The sequence below is a fragment of the Saccopteryx leptura genome, chromosome 1 (genome assembly GCF_036850995.1).
Source record: "Saccopteryx leptura isolate mSacLep1 chromosome 1, mSacLep1_pri_phased_curated, whole genome shotgun sequence".
NCBI classification, from domain to species: Eukaryota; Metazoa; Chordata; class Mammalia; order Chiroptera; family Emballonuridae; genus Saccopteryx; species Saccopteryx leptura.
In genome coordinates, this window is record NC_089503.1 from 263,473,385 (window position 1) to 263,493,809 (window position 20,425).

Here is a 20,425-nt window from a genome sequence, read left to right on the forward strand (position 1 = left end):
ACCAGGAATCGAACTGGCAACCTCTGCATATCTGGATGATGCTCTAACCAACGGAGCTATCTAGCCAGGGCCTTTATCTCTCACTTTTAATAAAGGCCTCCGAATTGGGATTGACCCCTCTCAATGCCCCTATACTCAGGTACCCTGATTCTTACCCTATCCTCTCCGTTCAGGGGAGCAAGTGTTTCCTTCCCAAAGCTGGTGTTCCAGCTGGGAGCGGACCAGCCCCTCCAACCTGCTGAAACTCAGCTTCTGCAGCTGCCATTTATCTCTTCCTCTTTATCCTTCCCTCTACCTGCTGACATGGTCAAGTCTCCCCTTTCCTTAAAACCCTGCAGCTAATCTTGCCTCCTCCAAAGTTACTCTTCCCAGCCCCATCCTGCCCCTCTATCACATTTCTTGGAAGAACCCCCCATGGGTCCTAGCAGGCCTGCCCTCCCTGTAATCCCGAACAAGGAGGCCTCACTCTTCCTCTGAAGATGCTCCCAGAGGCCACCAGACCTTGACACCCACAAGGGCGAGCTGTCACTCTTTTCACTCTCTGGCTTTCTCTGGGGGGCTGGACTCTGGGCCCCTTGACATTCTTTCTCAGCCCCTCCCCCCACCCCCACTTCCATTCTTTCTCTCAGTATTTATTGTACACTGACTGTGTGTTGGGTCCTTTGCTGAAAATATAAAGAATCACGAGGCATACTCCCTGCCTTCAAAGAGTTGGCCATCTAATTTCCTCCTCCCTTCCATTTCTTCTAGCCCTTGGCTGTTCCCCAGAGGACTATTTCTCCTTAGCCCTTGGCAATCTCATGTGCAGACTACCATCTCTAGCTCAAATGGCTCCCAAATCTCTATCTCTAGCCTGCGCCTCCCTCAGCCTCCTGTTCTCTCTGTAAGCTCCCACCTGTTCACCTACTGCACCCACCTCAACCTCAGCCACCTGGCAGAGCGAACCCACTGCTTCCCCTTCTCCTGTCTCTCAGGCTTGCAAACTGCCCCTCCCCTGACCAAACGGCTCTCCACATCTGTTGTGCACACTCTGCCTCTGGTATATCTCCCACCTGCCCCTTCCCACCTTTGGCCCCACTCCCTGTCTAGACACTCACAGTCCCCCCCCCCCCCGCCTGAACTGCTGCTATAGCTTCCTGGCCAGGCTCTCGCTGGACAGCCTCTTCCTGTCCAGTCCATCTCCCGGATGCAGCCAGATTCCTTTTCCCAAACCACTGTTTGAATCTATCACTTCTTTGTTTAAAGCAAGTGCCTAAGCCTTCCATGGTCCCTGTTGCCCACTAAAGCCCCTAGTCTAAGTTCAAGGCCTCCAGTCTGGCCCCAGCCCCCTGCCCCAAACATACCTCAACCTCATGAACTCTAGGATTCAGCCATACATGTTCTTCCACGGACAGATCCAGTGCTTCCCCGTGTCCTCACCTTCATTCATGCTGCTTTCTCTTTCAAGAATCCCTTTTTCTATTTTTGCATGATCTCAAACTGGACATCCTTCACGGCCTACCTTGCATACCTCCTCCTCTAAGGAACCTTTTTTGTTTTCCCCTTGGACACCCCAGCAGAAGTAAGCCTCTCTCCTATGACCTCTCACAGCCCCTTACACTATCTTATCTGGCACGTGTAATTTTCTGCCTTGCATGGGAGTTATCTATGTACATACCTCATTTCTGGATGGGCAGCTAGCTCCTTTGACTCATCTTTGTGTTATCCAGAGGACTTATCACAATAGTACTGCTCTGTGGTCAGTGCTGAGAAAGTATTTGGTAAATGGCTGGATAAAACAATACATGGCTGGGTGGTGGGAAAATGGATGGGTAGTTGGATGCATAGATGAGTAGATGGAAGGATAGATGATGGATGGATGAACAGACGGATAGGTGGATGGATGGATGGATGAATGGATGGGTGGCTAGATGGATAAATGGATCGAGGATGGATGGATGGATTGAGGATGGATGGATGGATGGATGGATGGATAGATGGGTGAATGGATGGATGGACTGATGGGTGAATAAATATTTGCCTCTAGGGCTAGGCCAAGTATATAACTAGATTGACAATGTCTGTTAAGAAAAGAAAGATTCAAGAGGACAGAGAGGGAGCTAACAGTTTCTTGTATATGTACTAGGGATTTAACCTGATCCTCAGACACCTAGTTAAAAGCATTACAAAGTGAGTGCTAATAAGGCAGGGAAAGGATGGAGCTTTGGAATGGAGTCTTTTCTTGGGTACCAAATACCTAGTGTGACCCTGATGGCCAGAGTCTTGTCTTGGAGAAGCCTTGGCTCTAGAATTCCAAAAAGACTGGAGAAATGTGGCAGATACTGCTATATGCTCACAACGTACCTGCCACAGTACTAAGTAGGTACTCTGAATCATGCCAATGCCTAAGGTACAGTCATTTCCAGCTCCATGACTCTAGACAAGTTTTTATCTTCTCTGAGCCTCAGTTTTCTCATGTGCAAAATGGGCTAACCTTATAGGGTTGTTGGGGAGATGAAACAAAATGATCTTTTTAAAGTACTTATTATGAGCATGCAAAACATAATAGCTATTATTGTTGTTTTGCCCTCCAGAAATTAGCAGCCATTATAGTTAGAAAAAAAAAAGTTCCCATGTCAGGCAGTATATAATCAAGGACTGAAGTTACATGGTTCTCTTTTTAAGTCCCCCTGGAATTCAGAGAAGGCCGAGGACTAGAATAGCAGGGGAGGCCTCCCAGGGGAGGATGGTTTAGGAGTGACCGTGAAGGAGGGTGGAATCCTGGAGACAAGGCGGAGGATGGAGAATAGTGAAAGGACATGCGCAAGAGCAGGGAAGTGGGAGTGAGGGCTGCTGGTGCAGCGAGCAGGTGGGTTTGGTGGTAGAGACAGTGAGCAGAAGCATGTCCTGAGACAAAGTAATGGGTGGGAAGATGGGGAGCACCAGTGACCTCAGTTTTTCATAACCCTCTGTCGCAAAGAAAGGCTACAGAAAAGCCATCAATGTTCTTTGGTCCTTGTGGAGGTAGAAATAATAATAGCTAGCACTCTACATAGAATGTCTTGAGCATTTCACGTGTTATAATTTATCAGATACTCAGAGCAACCCTATGATACTATCCACAATTTTACAGATGAGAAACATGAAGCACAGAGAGGGTAAATAACTTGTGCAAGGTCACACAGCTTCTGAGTCTTGTACTCATGCCCCCAGGCTCTTTTGGGTCCAGAGTCCCTTTTTTTTTTTAATTTTTAATTTTTTTTTTTTTTTTTTTTTTTTTTTTTTGTATTTTTCCGAAGCTGGAAACGGGGAGAGACAGTCAGACAGACTCCCACATGCGCCTGACCGGGATCCACCCGGCACGCCCACCAGGGGGCGATGCTCTGCCCCTCCGGGGCGTCGCTCTGCCGCGACCAGAGCCACTCTAGCGCCTGGGGCAGAGGCCAAGGAGCCATCCCCAGCGCCCGGGCCATCTTTGCTCCAATGGAGCCTCGCTGCAGGAGGGGAAGAGAGAGACAGAGAGGAAGGAGAGGGGGAGGGGTGGAGAAGCAGATGGGCGCTTCTCCTGTGTGCCCTGGCCGGGAATCGAACCCGGGACCCCTTGCATGCCAGGCCGATGCTCTACCACTGAGCCAACCGGCCAGGGCTTTTTTTTTTTTTTTTTAGCAAGAGAGACAAAGAGAGACAGGGAGAGAGATGAGGAGCATCAACTCATAGTTGAGTCACATTAGTTGTTCAATGATTGCTTCTCATACGTGCCTTGAACCAGGAGCTCCAGCTGAGCCAGTGACTCCTTGCTCAAGTCAGCGACCTTGGGCTCAAACCAGTGACCTTGGGTTTCAAGACAGTGACCTTTGGGCTCTAGCCAGAGACCATGGGGTCATGTCTATGATCCCATGCTCAAGCCAACAACCTCGGGATTTCAAAACTGGTGTCCTCAGTGTCCCAGGTCAATGCTCTATCCAATGCACCACTGCCTGGTCAAACCAGAGTCCATGCTCTTAACCACAACATTATGCCACCTCTTTTCTGGACCTCTGTAGGCATCAGTTCTCTTCACTCTATGGCTTATTGTCAGCAGACGGAAAGATAGTGCCCTGCCACCCTCACACTGGAAACTCAGCCAGGCATTCATTGAATGGTTATTATGTGTCCAGTACCAGTATGTGGGGGGGGGGGCATTGCTAAGAGAGTCACTGAGGAAGGAGAAGACAGCCTGTGCTACAGGGAACTACTAATCTACTGCAGCAGGCAGGACCTAACTGCCTAGGAACAAAGGGAGAGCAATGTCCACCAGGATGCCCTCCTGCTGAAGCAGGGGGCGCTGGCCTGCAGGGGAGTCACACTTCAGAGGGCAGCTTCACAGAGGCATCTGAGAAGGCTGTGAACAGTGGGATGGTGCCTTGGCCCCTAAGGGTGGTTTACTCTTCAAGTGAGTCTGACTGCTGTACAGACAGGGAGACAGTCATACAGCGATGTGAGCTCTCTCTACCCTCCTCTCCCTTATTCACAAGGGCAGAGCCAGGGCAGAATGGCAGCCCCCAGCCAATGGCCTGACCACTTCACCCCACCTGGGCTTTGCATCCTATCCTCCCCTACCCCTGTGCCCACCACAGAGGCATTTCTAAGACCCTTTGTGTTCAGCTTTCTGGGGCATGAGAGCTTGAAGTGGATAGATGGGGAGTGGGAGGAGGGGCCCGCACAGAGCCAGGGAAGGAGGCATGGCAGAGACGGGGAAGCAAGAACTTGGACCTGAAACTGGCCTGCAGCCCCAGGGCAGGGCCGATGTGTGACCAAGCGAGGATGTAGCGGCTGCACTGGGATGGCTGGCCCCTGCCGTCATTTCCTTTCTAGCCAGAGAACAATGCCACAAAAACAAGTGCAGCCCTGCACTTCCCGACTTCCCTGTCCACATGCACGCTGGCTTTCCCAGGCTGAGCAAATGGAAAGCCTGAGCCCGGCGCCCTTCCGCCCTGCTCTCCCGAGCCCAAGCCAACGCCAGGGGCTGCCCAGCCCTAGTCCACTGAGATCCCAGCCCGACAGCCGGGCCAGCACGTTCTCCCTCCTCTTCCAGGCCCTGCACTCGGCCCGAAGCCTGGAGAGTCACCGAGGAATGAGGACGCTACAGCCCAATAGCACGCCCTTTCTGCCCTCGCGGCCCCAAGCGCACATCGCCCAGGAGCTGAGCCGAGCTTGACGCGGTGTCGTCTCTCCTCGCACACAGAGATCTGCAAGTGACCAGACCGCCAGTCTGCCTGCTGCATGGAACGGCTGCAGAAGGTGCGCGGGGCTGCACCCAAACCTGGGTGGTGACAGCCTGGGGCTCAGGGTGGGTGGGGGTCCAGGCTTCCAGCCGAGGGTCAGGTCGGGTGGTCGATGGTGCCACCTGGTGGTTGCCCGCAGCGGCGCGCTCTAGGAAGCCCTCTAAGCCCTGGCCATCCTAGGACCAGTCCGAGCCTTTGGAGTGCCCTGCCCGCGGCCCTCGCCCGCACTCACATTCCCACGCCCGCCTTCTCACTCTCCCCAGCAACCACTTACCTCCCCCGGGAGCGTCAGCTCCTCCCGAGACTCCAGTGTTCCCGGCTCTCCCTCCAGTATTGTGGTGAGTACCTCTTGGCCACCAGCACCCTCAGGCTGGCAGGAGGGAAGGGTGGGAACACACTCCATGCTGAGCAGCTTCACTCAGCACCCCTGATGATGGTTCTGCCAGGGCTGGTGCGCAGAGAGAACCTCAAAATCCAGGGAAAGTTCCCCCACCCTCCTCCTGGTCTGGTCCTGTCCTGTCCGCAGAGTGCTAGATAAAGAACTATGTTTTTAAGGTGACTCTCTAAACCCTTAGAATTAACTAATGGAATCATTAACTTATAGGAGCTGACATCTAAAAATTCTGTCCAGTTTCTTCCTAATAAATGACAGGTCTGGCTGGTAAGGCCAGGACCCCAGGGACATGTCTGTTCCATTGATACCATTTCCATTTCCCTTCAGGCCAAGATGGACAATCAGGTGCTGGGCTACAAGGACTTGGCTGCCATCCCCAAGGACAAGGCCATCCTGGACATCGAGCGGCCTGACCTCATGATCTACGAGCCCCACTTTACCTATTCTCTCCTGGAACACGTGGAGCTGCCCAGAAGCCGGGAGGTGAGTGGGGGAAGTTTCCTCTTGGACAGGACTTGGGAGAAGGGCTCCCTCAGGCCACTCTGCATAGGTGGCAGAATCCCTGTCATGCTTTCTTTCCTGGAGGTCAGACTCCACAACAAGAAAAGGACCTATGTGCCAGTGCCTATGTTTGTAGAGAGCAAACATAGCAGCCAGTGTTTGTAGAGAGCAGGCAGAGATGGCTGGAGCCTTCACGAGAGAGCGGGGGGCCGTGTTTGAATAGCAGCAACGCCAAGGGGTCAGGTAGGAGGAGGGTGGGAGTGGGCAGAAAGAAAGCAGGTTTGTGGAAAACACCCTGGAGCATGGAACTCAGAGGCTGAGAGTCCTTGCAGAATGACTTATGTGACATCATGGTCTCAGTTTCCCCTCCTGTAAAACAGGTGATACCTCTGCACATCCACCTCCCCAGGCAGTCGAGTGTGCCAGACAAAGCACTCATGCCAGGTGCTTTGTAAAATGGCATTTGAGAAAGAGATAATGTCATGGCTGAGCAGCGAGATGAGGCAGGCTGGGAGGAGACTTAAATGCCCGGCCAGGCACCCGGACTCCATCCTGGATGCTTGTGGGTCTGGCCCTGAGGACACCGCCACAGTCCTCCTCTGTGGGCCCTCAGAGCACAAGCACATTGCTCTAGGAGCTGTCCTTCCTGGTGCCTCCTCGGGACAGACACAGGACTGCCCAGAAGAGTGCTGGGAGGGAGCGGGAGGGAGCGCCAGCACTGGGAACTGGGAGACTTGATAAAGAGAGGGCTCAGACATTGCTGGGCTAGGGTGCAGAGTTGGGTGTGGGAGGCAGGGGCCCCTCTGAGGGTCTAGGGACAAGGGTTTAATCCTACCCTGTGGCTTTGACAAGCCTCTCTTTTGCAGCGCTCACTGTCACCCAAATCTACATCCCCCCCACCATCCCCAGAGGTGAGTGCTGCCCAGCCCTGCTCTGACAGGCCAACCCCCTCTCCCATGGGCATCCAGACAGGGCTCTGCAGAGCCCAAGGGGTGATGGAATCACTGGCCCTCATCCTGTCACTGGCCAGTCCTGTCCATCTATCTGTCTGACCCAGGACCTCATATAACCTTTTCTCCCTGGGTCAGGTACCATCAGCAGGTCAAGTCCTTGGGTCCTCTTCCTCTGCCCGGGGGCTGGGGGCTGATGGGCTGCCACGGAGGGAGGACAGAGGGTGTGGGTAAGGAGAAGCTGCACCTGCCTGGGTCGGAGGGGCAGGAGCAGGGGCTGCAGCGAACCTCTCTTCTGCTCAGCAGGTGTGGGCAGAGAACCGGTCCCCTGGGGCCATCTCTCAGGCTTTAGCTCCAAGAACCACTGGGACCCCCAGAACCAGCCTGCCCCATTTCCACCATCCTGGTAGGTTTCACTGTCAGCCGGGTAGCATCTTTTTTCCTTCCGGAATCCAAGCCCCTTGCTCTCAGTCCCCCACTGGGGTATCTGCTCCTTACAGAACTGAGAAGACCCCATGATGGCAGGACCCCAGGTGGAACTCCCAAAGATGGTGGGCCTTGCCTCATCTTTCCTCTCACCCACCCAAGAACTACAAAAAGGCCCACTTCCAAAGGGCAGTTCAGGAGCTCTGGTTCTGTCTTAGCTCTTGACAGGAGCCCATGAATTTCCTACCTTCTCCCATTCCACTTGTCTCCATTCTCGTCACTGACCCGGCTTCCCCCACTGTCAACACATCCTTCGTCTCACCCGCTTTTGTCCCTACAGAGACCACCCGCCCAGATTCCAACATCTACAAGAAGCCACCCATCTACAAGCAGAGAGGTGAAGTTCCCCTCGCTGGCCTGATCCCGATGCTGGGAGGGCTCGGAGAAGAACTGTCTATGTCCACACATAGCTGGGCCCTGGGCTTTTCCTTGCATGCTCTTTTTTTTTTTTTTAATTTTTTTTTTTCATATTTTTCTGAAGTTGGAAACAGGGAGGCAGTCAGACAGACTCCCACATGCGCCTGACCAGGATCCACCCGGCACGCCCACCAGGGGGCGATGCTCTGCCCATCTGGGGCTTCGCTCTGCTGCAACCAGAGCCATTCCAGTGCCTGAGGCAGAGGCCATAGAGCCATCCTCAGCACCTGGGCCAACCCTGCTCCAATGGAGCCCTGGCTGCAGGAGGGGAAGAGAGAGACAGAGAGGAAGGAGAGGGGGAGGGGTGGAGAAGCAGATGGGCGCTTCTCCTGTGTGCCCTGGCCGGGAATCGAAACCCGGGACTTCTGCATGCCAGGCCGATGCTCTACCACTGAGCCAACTGGCCAGGGCTAATGCATGCTCTTTTGACACCCACAATCTCAAAGGTGGGAAGGGGGGAGACATGAGGGAATAGGGTGTGCATAGGCTGACCCTGACCTCTACCTGCAGAGTACACAGGAGGCAGCCCTCAGAGCAAGCACCAAATTGAGGACCTCATCATCGAGTCATCTAAATTCCCTGCGGCCCAGCCCCCTGACCCCAACCAGCCAGCCAAGATCGAAACAGACTACTGGCCATGCCCCCCGTCGCTGGCTGTCGTGGGTAAGAGAAACTGTTGGAGAAGGGAAAGGGAGCTAGGACTCTGCCTCCCAGCCCCTGGCAGTGCCCGGGAGCCCACCCCACCCCACCCTATGGCCTCCAGAGAGCCCTGCAAGCTCCTTGCTTACTCACTACTATAACTTTTGGTGTCAGTGTCCTATTTGTTAGTCATTCATCACTTTCCATTCATTTATCTGACCACTCAGCAGACATTTGTCACTTCTGCTGCATCCCAGGCTCAGTAGTAGGAACTCTGGGAAAGAAAAATAGAAATGAGATGAAGTCTTGGTCCCCAATGAATTCAAGTCATGTGAGTGTACATTGCCTACCCAGCCTCAGTGCAAGGCAATTGTTACTTTTATTTTATTTTATTTAAAGAAAATAATTTGTAGTGCTCGCTTTAAGGCACAGCCAGCGCGATGCACACAGCCAGCACAGGATTCACACTTGCTGAGCAAAGCACTTTTTTTACAGACTCCCGCATGCGCCCGACCGGGATCCACCTGGCACGCCCACCAGGTGTGAAGCTCTGCCCACCAGGGGGCGATGCTCTGCCCCTCCGGGGCGTCGCTCTGTCACGACCAGAGCCACTCTAGCGCCTGGGGCAGAGGCCAAGGAGCCATCCCCAGCGCCCGGGCCATCTTTGCTCCAAAGGAGCCTTGGCTGCGGGAGGGGAAGAGAGAGACAGAGAGGAAGGAGGGGGAGGGGGTGGAGAAGCAAATGGGCGCTTCTCCTCTGTGCCCTGGCCGGGAATCGAACCCGGGTCCCCCGCACGCCAGGCCAATGTTCTACCGCTGAGCTAACCGGCCAGGGCCGCAAAGCGCTTATTGACACCCTTGCTTTTGCCTGTGTCTCCCAGAAACAGAATGGAGGAAGCGGAAAGCATCGCGGAGGGCGGCAGAGGAGGAGGAAGAGGACGAAGATGATGACTCTGCGGAGGAGATGAAGGCTCTCAGGGAGCGCCAGAGAGAGGAACTCAGTAAGGTAGCATCTCGTTACCCCCAGCCCGACCTCCCTGGGTCTTCCTTGGGATAAAGTTCTAGTTCTGTAGCCATTCTCTTCTGAGTGGGTTCCTGCCTGGAGAGCAACCTGGGCAGAGCATGGGAGGAATTCTCTTTCTTTTCTGGGACTTCATGCTACTTTGGAAGGGACACCAGGACTTCAGGCTGCATTTGGGGGAACACTCATTAATATTAGGGTCAAAGGCACAAAAAGGGTGGTCCCATCAGTGCCAGGTTCAGCAGGCTGAGCAGTCTGTGGGGAGAGAAGGGGAGAGCAGGTCTCCAAGGGAGGAGAGAGGGTGTTTGAGGTCATGCACAAGCCACTGATGGCGGCACGGGCTTGTGCTCTGGGCATCGTGACCTGGGATAGGAGGCCACCGGGGCAGAGTTACTCTGAGTGGCTCTGACTCCTTGCTGTCAAGGGTGGCCAAACCCAACATGGCAGGGTGGTAGACCAGACGGCAGAGCCTGTGGGTTCCCAGGTACAGCCCAGCCACGGGGGAAATCTGTCCCCAATCCTGTCTACAATATGCCCAACTTTAAACCTTTTGGAGATGAGAGATGAGTGTCCAAGTCTTGGATCCATCTCCTTTTCTCCCTCCCCAGGTTACTTCCAACTTGGGAAAGATGATCTTGAAAGAAGAGATGGAAAAGTCGTTGCCTATCCGGAGGAAAACCCGCTCCCTGCCTGACCGGACACCCTTCCATACTTGTGAGTGCCACAACAGGACTCGGGTCACCTGGCCGGAGCCGAGGCCAGAACTGACTGGTTGGTTGAGTTTGTTGGTCAGAGCCCAGCACTGTGCTACTGTGGGTATAGGAAACATAGAAAAGTTGGTCGCTGGCTCAAGGCGCTCACCTACTCTTCAGGGCAAGAAGTCCCCAGTTGTCATGGAACATGGCTAGCTTATAAAAGGTATCAGCTAAAGCAGAATTAGCTAATTTTATTTAACAAACACTTATTGAGTGTCAACTATGTGAAAAAATAGAGCCCTGTCCTTCAGCAGCTTCCAGTCATTGGGAAGTTGACTATGAGCACCGGGGTTTGGTGCATGATGGGAATGTGCCTGGTGTGTAGGTGACAGGGCCTGGGTCAGAGGGTCAGGGGTGCTGAGTCTTGAAGAATGAGTGAGGAAGAAGGAGATCACAGACATTGGGGACAATGGGAACAAAGGCCAGGAACAGGAAACCTCCTGGTCCGTGGAGAGGCCTCTAGGAGCCTGGAGTCACAGAGCCCAGAGTGCGCCGCGCCATGGCAGAGTCGAAACCAGGGCAGTGGGGTAGCCAGCACTCTGGATACCATGCCTAGAACCACCCGCGTCTAGCCTGGAGTTCCTCAGAGTGCAGCCACTGGAGAGGAGAGGGCAGATCCGAGAACCCAGACCTGGGGGCAATGGGGTAGCCAGCACTCTGGACTCTGGATACCATGTCTAGAACCACCCGCGTCTAGCCTGGAGTTCCTCAGAGTGCAGCCACTGGAGAGGAGAGGGCAGATCCGAGAACCCAGACCTGGGGGGTTAAAGGGCCTCTGGAAGCCTGGCCTTGGGAGCCACACAGCTTACTTCCATTGCATTCCATTGGTCAGAGCCACTCCCTGGCCTCCCAGACTCAGGGAGAGAAGAGAGTCCCATTTTCTGATGACAGGCACTGGGGGAGTGTTGCAGGCCATCTCTGGAGACAGTCTTCCATGTTTTCCAGCAGTCTAGGCTAGGGCTAAAATATGCACAGGTCCAGAGAAGAGGGAATGAGTTTGAGAAATATATGGGAGATTAAGTCAAGTGGACTCAGTGGCTGACTGGACAGTGGAGGTGAGCAGGAGACAAAACGGGGTTTAGTCTTGGGTGCTGGGTGATGACAAACTAGGACAGAGATCGTGCATGAGACAGGTGTGGGGGATGGAGAGACGGGTTTGGGACGTGCTGGGTTTGGAGTGCAAGCTGGACTGAGTTGGGAGCTTGAGGGGCAAGTAAGGCTGCAGGTAGAGCCTGCAGGTCATAGGCAGTATAGTAAGGCCATGAGGAAGACACAGTGATGCACGGAGAGGAGGGAGGGCAGGGAGGGCACCCAGGCTGTACCCTGGAGAGCATTCATGTTAAGATCCAATTGAAGCGGTAGAGCGTCGGCCTGGCGTGCGGGGGACCCGGGTTCGATTCCCGGCCAGGGCACATAGGAGAAGCGCCCATTTGCTTCTCCACCCCCGCCCCCTCCTTCTTCTCTGTCTCTCTCTTCCCCTCCTGCAGCCAAGGCTCCATTGGAGCAAAGATGGCCCGGGCGCTGGGGATGGCTCCTTGGCCTCTGCCCCAGGCGCTAGAGTGGCTCTGGTCGGGGCAGAGCGACGCCCTGGAGGGGCAGAGCATCGCCCCCTGGTGGGCAGAGCATCGCCCCTGGTGGGCAGAGCTTCACCCCTAGTGGGCGTGCCGGGTGGATCCCGGTCGGGCGCATGGCGGGAGTCTGTCTGACTGTCTCTCCCCATTTCCAGCTTCAGAAAAAAAAAAAAAAAAGATCCAATTGAGGGCTGGTTCGGAGGAGTTTGGGGAGGGACCCAGCCTGAGGATGTGGGGCTGGCCTTGAGAGACCTCTCTCTCTGAGAGCTGGGGACTTGACCTGGGAGCAGACCACATTCAAAATGGAGGTTGTCTGTGAGCGAAAGAAGGACAAGCCTGCTGAGATCAGGGAGGTTTGGAATAGCTGCCGCACGGAAGGGAGCTGACCGAGGCCCCCAGCTGCAGTGAGGGTCATCTACCCGGTGTGGCATCACCCCCACAGCCTGCCCACGAGAGGGGGACCTGGGCGGTCCAGGCAGAGGGTTCTGAGGCAGGTGCTGTGGGATGAGGTGGCCCACGTGAGCCACTGCGTGCTGGTGGAAGCAGTTTCATACCCAGCCAGAGGTGGAAGGACGTGGAGTGTGGGGGATCAGGACACCAGAGGCCACCATGAGACTGACGAGCAGATGTGCTAGGAACAGGGCTAACAGAGCCGCAGACAAAGAAGGGTGCTGTGGTCACAAAGTGGGGTACCCAGGCTTCAGATGTGGGGGAGCATTGCAGATGGTATGGCCCAAGGGGTGGCTGAAAAAGGACCCCGTGCTGAGCAGTGGCCATGAAGGCCCCGGGTTGGGAATTCAAGGAACCTGAAGGTGTGTGTGGCTAGGACACCCACAGGGCCACCAGAAGACCAGGGTGATATTTTAGGATGGGTGGGAAGAGTTATAAGAGGACTTTTTTTTATTTTATTTATTTATTTATTTATTTATTTTTTACAGAGACAGAGAGTGAGTCAGAGAGAGGGATAGACAGGGACAGACAGACAGCAACGGAGAGAGATGAGAAGCATCAATCATTAGTTTTTCATTGCACGTTGCAACACCTTAGTTGTTCATTGATTGCTTTCTCATACGTACCTTGACCACGGGGCTTCAGCAGACCGAGTAACCCCTTGCTGGAGCCAGCAACCTTGGGTTCAAGCTGGTGGGCTTTTGCTCAAACCAGATGAGCCCACGCTCAAGCTGGCAACCTCGGGGTCTCGAACCTGGGTCCTCTGCATCCCAGTCTGACGCTCTATCCACTGCGCCACCGCCTGATCAGGCATAAGAGGACTTTTAAAGAATGTGTAATAAACAATTTAGGCCTAAAGAATGAGACAGAGAGATGCTCTGAAGGTTGAGTTCAGTCTCCATGTTTTACTAGAATTTGCTTTCAGTCAAAATTAGCTCCGTAACTTCCATTCAGCCTTGTAAAGCTGAACACCAGACGTCTTGGCCATCTTCATTTTGGCCCCTGAACTAGTCTGTGATCAAAGATCACAGGATTGCATGGGTCACAGTCACAGCTAATCAACCTTAACGGTTTCAGAATTATGGATAGGCATGTCATTCTGACTTCATGGTAACATTAAATGGTCACCTTCAAACATAATTAAGCATTTACAAGTCATTTGGAATGAAAACCTTCTGGTATGCTTTGTAGATTGAAATTTTTTCAGTCAGTTGAAGTAAAACTGTATACTTATTACAAAAGTAAAATGCTGTAATAATGAATGAGGATTCCAAAAGCAGGTAATTTTCTATAAAAAAAAATAAGTATTAAGTATCTTAAAAATTAAGCATCCAGGACAAAAACAAATAAGGTCCCCCAAACACATATTGGTTTTACCAATTAAACTCCCAAGTAACAGATTTTATAAGAATGTTTTAAGAAGAAAGTTTCTTATAGTTTTGAGTCTGTCAAGACTAAATATTTAAACAGAAAGCCTGGTCAAAACAATTGCTATAGAATGCAGATCACTTTAGTAATTGGAGATGAAGGAGTTTTGAGAGCTGCCCAAACTAAGAATCTTAGGTACAAAGTTTTTCTAGGAAAACCTATTACTGAAAACCAATTTTTCTGAATTATAATCTGCAGTGTTTAAAAACTTAGTGATGTTATTAAATGTGCAAGTTGAAAGTGACATTTGGGCCCTGGCTGGTTGGTTCAGTGATAGAGCATTGGTCCGGTGTGTGGAAGTTCCTGGTTCAGTTCTTGGTCAGTGCACACAGGTAGAAGCGACCATCTGCTTAACCCCTCCCCGTTCTCTCTCTCTTCCCCTCCTGCAGCCATGGCTCAAATGCTTTGACCAAGTTGGCCCCAGGCACTGAGGATGGCTCCATGGCCTTACCTCAGGCCCTAAAATAGCTCAGTTGCTAAGCAACGGAGCAGCAGCCCCTTACAGACAGAGATTTGCCCAGTAGGGGGCTTATCAGGTGAATCCTGGTCAGGCGCATGTGGGAGCCTGTCTGTCTGCCTCCCTGCCTCTCAATTAAAAAGAAAAAAAAATGAAAAGTGACATCTGATCATGCAAATGCGAAGTACATTGCTGATGCACTCCTAGCTGGCAGTGCTAAGAAAGTTATTGTTTCTGTATCACAACATCAAATGTTGGTAATTTGGTTACTAAATTTGCTAGTAACAAAATTGTAACATTTTGATTATTTTCACTAGATGTCAGGTTTATTTTTGTATCCCAGAAGTTCATTTTACTATGGTGAGCCTCATCATCTGACTCACTGGCTAACTATGGACTTTAATTTAATACTCAGGCATTTGGCCCAAATGAGTTTTTGGTACACTTGTGTTAGAGAAAGAGGAAAAGGATTCGAGATAGTTCAGAGGCACCTGCATGATGTCACTCACTGAAGATAATGGGCAAGAGCTAGAAGCCCGCAGAGACCCACCAAGTTCCCCTGAGTCTGCCCTTCGCTGCCCTGACCCTGGCAGGGGAGGCTGGCGAGGGAGCCTCTCAGAAATGACTGTTGAGCCCAGAGGGACTGAACAGGCCTCTTGCTCTCTTCTAGCCTTGCACGCTGGAACATCGAAGTCATCTTCCCTCCCAGCCTATGGCAGGACCACCCTGAGCCGGGTAAGGTCCCAGACTGCAGGGGAAGAGTGTGCATGTGGGATCCTTTGAAGGACTGAGCTACTTGGGGGAGAGGGACCGATGAGGAACACTCCGGTTTCCTTCTGATCCCTCTATGTCCTTTCTAGCTACAGTCCACAGACTTCAGCCCATCCGGGAGTGAGACTGGGAGCCCAGGTGAGAGGCAGGGTCAGGCAATCCTGGAAAGAGGCTTAAGTAGGCCTCCGGGGCAGCTGCGTCTGGGAAATGGGCAGGGCTGTGTGGCTGGGGGTCTGGAGGGCTCAGCTGGCAGGTTTGGAGGCTTCATGATCTCAGCGCTGCCTCTGAACAATGACTCCTCTCTCCCACAGGCCTGCAGGTGAGTGTCTTCTGGAGGGGAACACGTGGAACGCCGGAACCCACGGATAGGCAACTAGCAGTGTTGGGGTGGGGGTGTTGGGCCACAGAGTCACCTGGTGACCACATGAGAAGCCCAGGGTAAGGCTGGGGAGTCTCCCTGCCCCACTCTGGCTCACTGCAGCTTTGGTCTCCCCAGAATGGAGAGGGCCAGAGGGGGAGGATGGACCGGGGGAACTCCCTGCCCTGTGTGCTGGAGCAGAAGGTGAGGGGCAGGGGCCAGAAGCAACAGTGGGGTGGGCCAGCTTGGGGAGAAGCCAGGGAAGTGAATGCACTAAGGGGTCCTCCTGGATTTGCTGATGGGGGGCTACAGGGAAGCTGGGGGAGATGGATGGCAACATGGCATGAACCCATTGGCCCCTGCAGGCTGATAAGGGGGCCTGGGAAGTTGAGGGCTCACAGCAACAGGGAACGCAATGAGCCTAAGACTGCTCCTCCCCTACCCCCAGATCTATCCCTATGAAATGCTGGTGGTGACCAATAAGGGGAGAACCAAGCTGCCTCCAGGGGTGGACCGGATGCGGCTTGAGGTATGCCGGGGAAGGGGGCACAGGGGGAGGTGTGCTGGGTGGGTGCAGGGCTCCAGGAAGGGCAGCCTCCTGCCTGGCGCAAGACCTGTGCTTCCTGGTCTGAGTGCCCCTCCGTCACTCAGCGCAGCCCCACCCTCCTTCCCCTAAGTGGCCTTGGTGTGTCCCTTTCAGAGGCATCTGTCAGCTGAAGACTTCTCCAGGGTATTTGCCATGTCTCCTGAGGAGTTTAGCAAGCTGGCTCTGTGGAAACGGAACGAACTCAAGAAGAAGGCTTCTCTCTTCTGACTGCCCACCTCTGTGACTGACCCTCACCCCTGCTGCTCTCTGGAGCTGGGTCTCTAGACCCTAAGGCATCATCTCTAGGGGGAGCAGGGAGGTGGGAAGAGATGGGGTGGGCTCCACTCGCTAGGTCCGGGGGAGCCCAGGCCCCCTGTCAACTTTAGGTTGTGGGACACAGAAGTTCCTCCCATAGCGAGCCGGGGGCCTCCCCTCATCCCTGGTCCTCACTGCACAGGGCAAACCCAGGCTGGACTCAGCACACAGAGTTAATGTATGCACCCTCTCCTGCCCACACCCCATGAAGAAAGGTCCCCAGAAGAGTGAGAGCGAGAAGACGTGAACATGGCACCTGGTGGTCAGCCCTGTTCGTGTCTTGACCAGTGGGTGGGGAGAACTGTCCAGCCTGGCAGGAGGTGAGGGTGGGAAGCAGCAGGCAGGCAGGGACAGCTCCAGGATCCTGTGTCTGCCCAGCACGCCTTGTCCCATCTTCCCCTATACCTGGGCATCCCTCCTCTCTGACTCCCTCAGGAGCAAGGCTGAGCTCAGCCTCCAGCAAGGAGGCTGCCCCACCCTCCAGCTTACCCTGTTCCTTCCTTGCAAATCCTACCTTCGAAGACTCAGGCTCAGCCCTGTGGCTTCTCCAGAAGCCTTGGCTTAGAGTGGAGATGTTGCCTGTACTGAACCCAGCCTTCCATCAGCCTCCAGGCAAAGTGAGCTAGCATCCTACCTTCCAACATCCAGGTCCTAGGCAGAACCAGGCCTACAGGCTCCCTCAGATGGGATCAAGGGGCCAGGTTGAGCATCCTGGTTACCAGATATCACCCACCAGGCCCCACCCACACCCATGCACCCCCCCCTGCTCTCTAAAGAATGTAATTTATTGGGGCACTCTCAGCTGTTCTCCTTACCCAACTCTCTGCCCTACCTAACCACATTCCCAGCTTTTCTTCTCTACAAATACATATGTGTATATAATTATATATATATTTTTTGCCCAGGTCTGGGTTTTGTTCCTGCCCAGACCCCAGCATCCCTTTCCACTGTGTGTGTGTGTGATGATGATGGTGGGGGCGGGGAACTCTGCTTGGAATTAAAAGATTGCATTGGGTCCCCAAACTTACTTGTTCTTTACGAGCCACCAGGTCTGGGTGAGAAGGACGGGTGGTGGCAAGCTGAGGGAAGTCATGGCAGTGAAGGTCCAAATGGGGGCACGTAAGATTGGAAGAGGTAGAGAAATCGTATATACACTGCCCTTCGCCCCCGGGCCACAAAAGCAGGGGCTGGTCCAGCAGGCTCCCATCAGCCACCTGTCCTACAAGGGGCTGTGTGAGGGTGAGTGACAGAGGGGCAGAAACACACTCCAGAGCCCAACAGAGAGCCAGCAAGGAGGAGAGGCTTCTGTGTCCTCCACCAAAGCCCTAAATGCTCCCCTTGGTAGGCAAGCTCAGCACAGCTGACATGACTGCACCCTCCAGTGCCTAAGATACTGACAGTTCAATGGGAGGCCAAAAGGAAAAAGGTCAGCAGGGCATGAGCCGGCAGTGAGTTGACTCTCAAGGATCAGGCCAAGAACACTAAGGAATGGAGAAATGAGGGATGAACTCTAACAGAACAAGAGTAAAGTGCAGGCTGAAGAAGGGCCACTTGGTTGACTTGCCAGGGCATTCCAGGGGAAGCAGACATGGTACTGGGTGTTGAAGTGGGAAGAGGGGTGAAGATTTGACTGGAAGATCAGAGGGAAGACTTCGGTGCGGGTACTCGTGAATCAAGGGACTGGCCTCGCCTGGTTGGAACAGAGCCCTGGTGTGGGTGTATGTAGAGGTATGTGTCCGGCCAAAAGGATCAGGTGAGCTGGAGGGGCCCCAGTGTGACCCTAAGACTGGAGCTGGGACCTGAATCCAGTCTCCCACCCCTTGGTCTGAAACAAAAGCAAAGTGGATAAGAATCACTCACACGTGATTGCCAGAATTGTCACATCCACAACATTGTTTGAGCCTCTCCACAAACCTCTGAGGGCAACAGCACAAATTGGTTTAATCCATTCAGTGAAGGAGAAAAATGTGCAATGGAGATTTTTCATCTGAAGCCTGAAACTATATGCAACTAATGAGTGGACAATAGAGACAAACATCTGAGTTTCTTGACTGCTAACCTGGGACTTTGCCAGTATAGAAAGCTGCCCCTCAAGCTGCCAGTAGAGAAGGCAGCCTAGGAGCTGCAGAGAGGAGTGGGCAACACACAAGCACATCTAGGAGGCATCAGCTAATGTTTGGAGGACTTACCTGTTCTGGCATGAGGGACATGGTGCTGGGGAGGCCAGTGCCGCCGTGGGCACCCAGTTCCCACACTGTTGAGCAAGCAAGCTAAGGCAGTATTTTTTTTTTTTTTTTGTATATATATTTTTCTGAAGCTGGAAACGGGGAGGCAGTCACACAGACTCCCGCATGTGCCCGACCGGGATCCACCTGGCACGCCCACCAGGGGGCGATGCTCTGCCCATCCCAGGCGTCGCTCCGTCGAGACCAGAGCCACTCTAGCGCCTGGGGCAGAGGCCAAGGAGCCATCCCCAGCGCCTGGGCCATCTTTTGCTCCAATGGAGACTCGGCTGCGGGAGGGGAAGAGAGAGACAGAGAGAAAGGAGAGGGGGAGGGGTGGAGAAGCAGATGGGCGCCCCTCCTGTGTGCCCTGGCTGGGAATCAAACCTGGGACTTCCGCACGCCAGGCTGACGCTCTACCACTGAGCCAACCGGCCTGGGCCGCTAAGGCAGTATTTAATCACAATCCAGTGGGAAAGCACTGTGGCGGAGCTAACTGGATAGTACTATATGCTCAAAACAGTGGTCCCCAACCCTTGGGCCGCGCATCGGTACCGGTCTGTGAGCCATTTGGGACTGGTCCGCAGAGAAAGAATAAATAACTTACATTATTTCCATTTTATTTATATTTAAGTCTGAATGATGTTTTATTTTAAAAAAATGACCAGATTCCCTCTGTTACATCCATCTAAGACTCACTCTTGACGCTTGTCTCAGTCACGTGATACATTTATCCGTCCCACCCTAAAGGCTGGTCCGTGAAAATATTTTCTGACATTAAACCAGTCCGTGGCCCAAAAAAGGTTGGGGACCACTGCTCTAAAAGATTTTACGTTCCTGAGATTCAGAGTAACTCATGCGGCTCCGTCCCTAAAACAAAAGCTTAGGAAGAATCTCTCAGTGGCTCCTCCCCAAAATGCAGAAGTCCACTAGCACCAGCTTGCAAACCCTTTAGGGGCAGCCCTTTAAAACTAGATCTTACCAATACTATTTGGAGTACACTTACAAGTTGAATTTTTTAGTCAATTATTATTATTATTTTTTTAAATTTATTTTTCTGAAGCTGGAAACGGGGAGAGACAGTCAGACAGACTCCCGCATGCACCCGACCGGGATCCACCCGGCACGCCCACCAGGGGGCGACGCTCTGCCCCTCCGGGGCATCGCTCTATTGCGACCAGAGCCACTCTAGCGCCTGGGGCAGAGGCCAAGGAGCCATCCCCAGCGCCCGGGCCATCTTTGCTCCAATGGAGCCTTGGCTGCGGGAGGGGAAGAGAGAGACAGAGAGGAAGGAGAGGGGGAGGGGTGGAGAAGCAGATGGGCACTTCTCCTGTGTGCCCTGGCCGGGAATCGAACCTGGGACTTCTGCATGCCAGGCCGACGCTCTACCACTGAGCCAACCGGCCAGGGCCCAATTTTATAGTCAATTATTATGAAAATCAATGAGAACAAAGCTATGATAAATAAAAAGCTCTGAATATAAAAAATTTAGGTCAGGGGTTATATATGATAGTTACCCTTCTGTCAAGTGGAGGATCTAATTTATTATTGTATGTGATTGCATACTATTGAGAAAATCCTGATGCACACAGGTAAGTAGTGACAAAATCATGGTTTAAAAAATGTATGCCGGCCCTGGCCGGTTGGCTCAGCGGTAGAGCGTTGGCCTGGCGTGCAGGGGACCCGGGTTCGATTCCTGGCCAGGGCACATAGGAGAAGCGCCCGTTTGCTTCTCCACCCCCCCTCCTTCCTCTCTGTCTCTCTCTTCCCCTCCCGCAGCCAAGGCTCCATTGGAGCAAAGATGGCCCAGGCGCTGGGGATGGCTCCTTGGCCTCTGCCCCAGGCGCTAGAGTGGCTCTGGT

The 20,425-nt window shown here is 53.3% G+C and overlaps 1 protein-coding gene across 5 annotated transcripts in view; it reads left to right on the forward strand.

Annotated features, from left to right (window-relative positions):
* DMTN (dematin actin binding protein) overlaps positions 1 to 17,198 on the forward strand; it is a 29,509-nt gene extending 12,311 nt beyond the window's left edge. For 3 of the 5 annotated variants that reach the window (XM_066351178.1, XM_066351159.1, XM_066351169.1), the window contains 12 exons: positions 5,054 to 5,259; positions 5,507 to 5,581; positions 5,965 to 6,120; positions 7,005 to 7,049; positions 7,395 to 7,494; positions 7,855 to 7,911; positions 8,502 to 8,654; positions 9,511 to 9,635; positions 10,259 to 10,364; positions 14,982 to 15,046; positions 15,172 to 15,220; positions 15,394 to 15,539. In XM_066351178.1, coding sequence (XP_066207275.1) covers positions 5,242 to 5,259; positions 5,507 to 5,581; positions 5,965 to 6,120; positions 7,005 to 7,049; positions 7,395 to 7,494; positions 7,855 to 7,911; positions 8,502 to 8,654; positions 9,511 to 9,635; positions 10,259 to 10,364; positions 14,982 to 15,046; positions 15,172 to 15,220; positions 15,394 to 15,524 — 1,080 coding nt within the window. In that variant the 5' untranslated portion in view covers positions 5,054 to 5,241 and the 3' untranslated portion in view covers positions 15,525 to 15,539. Of the gene's footprint in view, positions 1 to 5,053; positions 5,260 to 5,423; positions 5,582 to 5,964; positions 6,121 to 7,004; positions 7,050 to 7,394; positions 7,495 to 7,854; positions 7,912 to 8,501; positions 8,655 to 9,510; positions 9,636 to 10,258; positions 10,365 to 14,981; positions 15,047 to 15,171; positions 15,221 to 15,393; positions 15,540 to 15,578; positions 15,645 to 15,888; positions 15,970 to 16,140 lie in introns of those variants that run through there. The other 2 variants (XM_066351195.1, XM_066351187.1) reach the window with 2 other exon arrangements.
* Positions 17,199 to 20,425: the final 3,227 nt, after the last annotated feature.